This window comes from Sphaeroforma arctica (genome assembly GCF_001186125.1).
Source record: "Sphaeroforma arctica JP610 unplaced genomic scaffold supercont1.1060, whole genome shotgun sequence".
Classification (NCBI taxonomy): domain Eukaryota; class Ichthyosporea; order Ichthyophonida; genus Sphaeroforma; species Sphaeroforma arctica.
The window spans coordinates 1-7,036 of NW_014039498.1; the positions used below are offsets into that span (position 1 = coordinate 1).

The 7,036-nt window shown below is 41.9% G+C and overlaps 2 protein-coding genes across 3 annotated transcripts in view; one reads left to right on the plus strand and one right to left on the minus strand.

Annotated features, from left to right (window-relative positions):
- Positions 1-1,439: 1,439 nt before the first annotated feature.
- On the plus strand, positions 1,440-4,500 carry SARC_09843 (hypothetical protein; the record flags this gene model as incomplete). The annotated part of the gene is made up of 7 exons (XM_014296128.1): positions 1,440-1,797; positions 2,299-2,599; positions 2,718-2,881; positions 3,005-3,145; positions 3,283-3,545; positions 3,779-3,972; positions 4,200-4,500. The coding sequence occupies 7 exons, from the start codon at positions 1,440-1,442 to the stop codon at positions 4,498-4,500; spliced, it is 1,722 nt and encodes a 573-aa protein (XP_014151603.1).
- Positions 4,501-5,430: 930 nt separating this feature from the next.
- The window catches only part of SARC_09844, a gene marked incomplete at its 5' end in the record, with an annotated part of 17,554 nt that continues 15,948 nt past the window's right edge, over positions 5,431-7,036 (minus strand). The window contains 2 exons of one of the 2 annotated variants that reach the window (XM_014296130.1): positions 5,431-5,659; positions 6,345-6,389. In XM_014296130.1, coding sequence (XP_014151605.1) covers positions 5,597-5,659; positions 6,345-6,389 — 108 coding nt within the window. The remainder of the gene's footprint in view (positions 5,660-6,344; positions 6,390-7,036) is intronic. The other variant, XM_014296129.1, reaches the window with a different exon arrangement.

The following is a 7,036-nucleotide window of genomic DNA, read 5'->3' on the forward strand; positions in this document are numbered from 1 at the left end:
CATATATGGTCTGAGTTCAACATAAAGCATAACAATGAAACGTTGATTTTTATTGCGCACATATATAGAAACACATAACGCATAATATGAGAGGCGGAATATATGCTGTGCTTTTTACCTGCACGTATGTTCCTTCTAAGAATACTACCAGTTCATTATAGTATATACAAATATTTTTCTGGTGTAAAATGTGGAATAGAGGATTGAATAATATTTAGACATGTTCAATGTGACCATACTTCCTTCTCCATAATTGTCAGAGGTACCGTAATATGTACACACTTAACTACATATTGATAAACTCCTCCACTCAGCAACACCCCAAAAAATTAAAAATTCACTACTAAAACTTGTTGGGTGTATGTTACTTCTGTTATGAATATAATACCAGCACACTAAATAGGCACAGATACCTGATCCAACAACAGATAGGTGGATGGTAACGGGAGGCTTCTTTAGCTCATTTTAAGCTCGACTATCCGTCAGGGAAGGCATCCCGCTACTATGTAGTATTTAATAATCAGGACATTTAAAGCTTAATAAATACTGTAGTCTGGCGTGAATATCTCGCGGTCTTGAATTTTGAAGTTCGGCCGACACAAGAAGACGACTTTTTTTATTGTTTTGTCCTTTTTTTATTAAATTTTTAGACAAGCGTTTCCACTTACCGCCTTTCCAGACTGTCACAGATGTAAGTATTTTATTTATTTTATAACAAATATTTGTTTTTATTTTGTAGTATGTTCAGTATGTATTTTGTTTTTAAAAAAAATACAATGTAAATATTTGATTTAATATCTGAAAGTCATTTTGTAGAATAAAACAAAATATAAAGTACATTTTATAAAAATTCTGCGGTTTTGTTTTGCCAGAGATAGTAGCTCACTATTTAGAATGTAAACCGCAAAGAAAAAACTGCTTTGTTGCAAGAAAAACAAAAAATTATATATGAAAACTGTACCCAAAAAGATGAAGTGACTCGTGATTGGTGAAGCCATACTGATTGGCTGAAGGTCAGAATCTCCACACATGTCAACAAACAAAGAATGGTTAGATTGTATGTAAAGAAAACTATGGCAAAGGAATCTGTATGTTTATTCGACGCACAGCATACTTCTATTAAGATGTATTTGAAATACCCTGAAAAAGTTGTTACATGACTGTAGAATGAGTTCAAATAACTCGTGGCATTCAAGTAGAAAAAATTGTGTATACAGCACTTTGTAGCTGCGTAACGGCGTAACGGCGTATCGGCAATGTTGGGATGGAATACTGTGTATATAGCCGCGTTGAGGTATGTGATTGTTTTATCATGTGGAAAATACAAACAGTATATAAAGTTGTTTGTCCGTGTTCGAAACCGTACATCTACAAATAGTCTAGCAACCCCGTCTACTAACCTCTATCAAAACAGACCAAAGCTTATATATATAGGCAAAATGGTCAAACTAGAACCCGGAGAATCACATTCCAAGCATACTGAAAAGACCCAACGATGCACTAAGAAAATTAAAATTGCCAGTTGCATACTCGCTATTTTAGTTTTAATTGGTATTATCGTAGGTGTACTAGCAGCAACCGGTACACTATCTGGTTCGAATAGCGACGGCACAGCGCAAGGCTCCAAAACAATACCAAGTGTGCAACCTTCCACAATACCGGTACCAAGTACAACTCCTCCCGCTCTGACTTTACAACAGATCGCAGAGATGAAGCCACGGAATGAAGTGCTGCAGAATTTGACGGTGTCCTGGTCGGAGTGGAAAGCACAATGTGGTGATGGTGTTTGCGGCGAAGGTGAGTGGTGTAAAACATGTCCTCAGGACTGCCCGTGCACATCGATACCCGGGAATGGCGTGTGCGAAGATGGAGAAAACGGAATAGCAAATTCAGACGATTGTCTTAAAACAAATAGTGTGTGTGGGAATGGTATTTGTGAGGACTTTAGCGAATTGGGATACCACAACTTTTATGAAACGCCATACAATTGCCCTATCGACTGCCCATTGATAGAATTATGTGGTAATGGAGCATGTGAATCCACCGAGAGCTGCTTCAGGTGTCCAATAGATTGTGGTGTGTGTCCACCTACATGCGGCGACGGAGCGTGTGGTACAACCGACGGGGAAACCTGTCTATCATGTTCCCGAGACTGCGGCTTGTGTGACCCAGTTAGCAACGACAATATCTGTGCTTGGCCAAGTGAAACAAGCGAAAGTGCTCCAGCAGACTGCATGCCCGAGAACATTCAGAATTCAATCGTGATGCCTTCTGGTGTTATTTACGCAACGTTACAAGGTGGACTCCCCGAGCAAGTCGTGTTTGCAGATACCGACTGCGAAAGCAATGAAACGTACATACCAAATGGGTGGAAAGTGGCCGACAACAATCAAGACACGAAGCAAGTAGCGGCGACCTACTCGTTTGCAGCACCGTGTTTGGTTTTACGCGATGGTACAGTACTGGCAACTAAAGGGGTTAACGCATCGGATTGTCACCCGATCCCACTCTCTGTCACGACTCACAGCGACCGTAGGACCTCGGTAAAATTTGCCGCAGAATTGTGCCCTGCAAGAATACTGATCGAGCAGATTGATAGGTACGATCCATCTGTGTTACAATTTGCGTTGCAAGTGCGTACTTTGCTGCTCTATTAATAAGTTTGATATGTGCTGTCAATAGACGAATCTAAATACATATCCTTCCAACACGAGCAGCGTCATACAAGCGCCCGGCTTCGTACCGAAATCGTGCCCAGCAAGTTGCAGCGGACATGGTACATGCGATCCGATCACCGGAAAGTGCATATGCGACAATCGGTTTACGGGAACTTCTTGTAGTCGCGTCATCGGCGATATATCTATCCCAACAAATAGTGAAAGTAAGTGGTAGTAACAGAGTTTTCTGAATATGTGGTTCGTATGAGGCATGAGTGTTACGGTTTTAATGAGAATATGTGCAGTCAATCCTTACATACAAACCCTTCACTTCTATTCATGCGTAGCCGTGGACAGATATAAACCTAAAAAGGGTATCAGATGGCAGTGGCAATTGCAGGATACTATCGACGAATCCCACGACGTCCCATTGTATGACATCGATTTCGATACGCCAGACAGCACAATTGCTTCTCTGCATGCAGCAGGTAAATATGGTATTTTGCATTCAAGTATGTTGAGGATTAGATACCAAAAGTTCAGCCTTGACCTTCTGAATTGTGCCACCACAAAAGGTTCGCAAACCAACTGAACAATCTGCATACGTCTTGATATGCAATTAAAGGACGCAGGGTAATGTGCTATTTTTCGGCTGGTAGCACTGAGAAATGGCGGATAGATCAGGAACTGTTCCCTGCTTTTATTCAAGGCGGACCCTTGCTGTTCGGTACCGGCGACGTTTTCGATGATGAGGCTTGGCTAGATCTTCGACGCTTTGACATTATCGGGCCAATCATGATGAATCGCTTGGACGCTGCAAAGGCAAAAGGATGCGATGCTGTGGAATTCGATAATCCAGACATTGTTATTCACGAGCACGGACTAGCGGTAAGTATCTGTTCGGTGTTTCCAAAGATTCCTCCTGATTGTCACCTGTGCTATCATTCTCTCACCCCAATATTGAATCCAGACATTGTAATTTACTAGCATGAGCTAGAGCTTAGTATCTGGTTTAAATGTACACGAACATTCAAAACTTACTTCCTCTCTATTCTTGACAGTTTTCAGCTGTGCTATTTATATGTATATCACCCACTGTTTCTCCTCTTCTTCGAGTGCAGGGTAACATTGACCTGACTCTGCAATTGCAATTTGATAAGTGGTGTGTCAGACAAGCACATGCACGAGGCATGTCCGTGGCACTAAAGAATTCGAATGAGTTTGCATTCCTCCTAAGTGACACTTACGATATGGTGGTGAATGAGGAAGCCTTTATCAATGGAAATATTGATAATTACTGGCCCTTTCTCCACAGGTATGTCCTATCGATTTCTACTTCGACTTACATTGACCAATCCATTTTGAAACATTAGCTATCTACTTAATCAGTATGATATGCATTCGATCTCTCATAAGTATGCATATCTTAAAAAAACACACTTATTAGTCAGAATTTATGTGCACACTTTATGTGCTGAGTATCCGCGATCCACATATGTTCTTCTTTTAAAACGTATCCATATATTCCCCCTCCACCATCAGGGACAAACCGGTGCTCAATACGGAGTACTTCACTAGCCGATGCTTCTACTGCGCCACGTCTCGGGCGATGGGCGTGTCGACCATCAAGAAAAGACCTGATCTAGATAGTTGCTTAGTAGATTGTACCATGGAGATGCCCTTGAATGTGACATCTGTTTGCGATAGTATTGGCTTTGAAGCAAGTGGTAGGGCACGGTACCCAGCCAGTGCCGAGGGATGGTGCCCATTGACACTAAATTTGGACGCTAACGAATGTGCAGCGCCTCGATTCGCAGAATGTGATCCTTCGTACGGGTATTAAGTTTAAAGTACATGCCGTACATTAGAGCGCAATCATTGAGATTCACTTAAGACAATTAATCACTACAAGACGTGCAACGAGCACAAACGATCAGGATTCAACGAATCATTATTATTAAATAATGACTGCGAATGTGATACCCCGCATTCGCAATTGCACAATAGAATCAGTCCAATATACTTACGGAACTTCAATTCAAGAATATATGTTCATACCTGCAATTTCGCTTTATAACTTCTTGGCCTTGTAAGTGGTGGACTGTTATTTGAAACGGCCTCGGCACAAGACTTAAATCAGACAGGATGAATAAAGATATAATCACATTTAAGAATACATTGTACGCTACATGTGATAGAGATACAATCCCAATTAATGATAGGTCCGTTCTACATGTGATACGAATACAATAACATTCAACAATACATCATGCGCTACATTTGATACGAATACAATAACATTTGAGGATACATGATTTACATATATACAAGTACGTACTTGAATGTTCGGGTATATGGTATTGGGTCATTATGCTAGTTTGTGCTTTTCATTTTAGAGTTAAGTGTCGTACATTTGATATTCTCGTGATCCGTGTACTGAAGTAATCCCTTGTGATGCCGAAAAAGAATACGCACATAATTCAGGAAGCACAGTGGGTGTGTAAAACTTGTTATATCGAAGGATGACACAGGTTGTGATTTCTGGATGAATCACATAAATACAGGTGCACCTGTCTGGCAATTAAAGCATGTGTACATCATAGATAACCACTCCAATCTGGAACTTACGTCATACGCCGGTCGATATTGTCTCATACTACATTGGTACACTTTATGCTCTCCATCTCAATATATTCGTACTTGATTCGTGAGATAACGGTGTTCTGCGTGTCTGACTCATCTACAACGAATTCTCCTACAGCATTGTGTCACCCACGGAGGTTGTCCATCCTAATACATTTATTCTTTATCAAACTTTTATCCACACAATACGTTTATTCTTGTACGTGTGTCGCATTGCGCTGTCACTCCGAGTACACATCCTCTCGGGCACGCTGGGAGGTGTGCCTGTGGTCTTCGTGACGATCGTCCCTATGACGTTATTTGTGCCTTTCCTTATGTCGTTTCTTGTGCTTTTTACGTTCCGATCTCTGTGAATTCTCCTATATGTGGTTCGAGATGAAAGAGTTGAAGGGTTTAGTATAGGCGTAGGGGTTGGTACTGTAATATATATCCAGAAGTCAACACAACTATGGATTGGGCCCTGATTCAGTGTGGAAAATGAAGCAACTGCGCACAACACAGTCGGCCTGAGAGTTTCAACATAAAAACTTCGGATAGTTGTAGATAACGTGTATATACCCAAGTCCTTTTCTATGACGTTCATATTTTCCGTGAGATAGTGTGATCGTGGGTATACGTACGCCTTTGTTCTTATTATTTTATATTTTGCAGTGCTCTCAAATCTATGAGTTCCCAGGTCTGCTCAGGAGTCATGGACTCAGGGCCCAGAGGGGGGAGTGGGTGGAGCTGTATGTAGGGCTGTGGCCTGTGGGGAGTACTAATATAAATCAATTGTAAAAGTACGCATCTTGTTGCTTCAGGACTGGGCATAGGCGCATGGTGCGTGTACATATGACGTACTATTGATTCGATCTCCTCCCATGGATACTTGAGGTGACTACTAGGCACCCATTCAAGCAAGAACTCACTCATGCACAACAAAGGGCTTGCCAGGAAACGAGACAAGCCGTATACACAATAGTCAAAAGACGCGGCCCATTGGGTACAGCCGGGCGAACAATATACACACACGAAAGTAGACTCACTCAGAAAAAAAGCACATACTCCTGACAGTGACGGAGCCGACATCTTGATTTTCAGATTTTCGCGCTGTTGCGTTAAAACGGAATTGAAAGTCAGGCAGCGAGAAGAATGACTTAGGCACGATGAACGTAGGTGCTCGTATATATTGCACATGTAATAGCACACGCACGCGTCGGAAATAACTTGCACATCTAACGTATCTGCACAATCTCTCATACGTATACACACGGGTTCACCTTCGCAATAACACAGTCTGTCGTACAACGGGGTGCCCTAGGCAAGGATAGCACTGGGCGTTCTATGCATTGTACTATTACATCGGAACACTTGCAGAACAACCTCAACAGACGATCGCTGAGCCACGGCAATGGACATGGAGGGAAGCTGGGCTGGAAAGCTGTTTCTGCACTCAATTGCTTTATGATATACATTAGGTCAGAGAACTCGGCACAGGGCCAGTGTCGGTCGCGCTCACCAAACCCAGGAACATCACACATACAGCATAGACAGGACACAGACACCACGCACACGTCCAGAATATACAACACACATACACCACACACACACCTCGCACACGCTTACACAACACGTACCACCTCGCCGCCTACATCGGATACTACTACTACTACTAACTATACTATAACTACCTTAATAACTACGTAGTTAACGTAACTACTTACTTACGGTAACGTTTAACCTTATTACTAACTAAC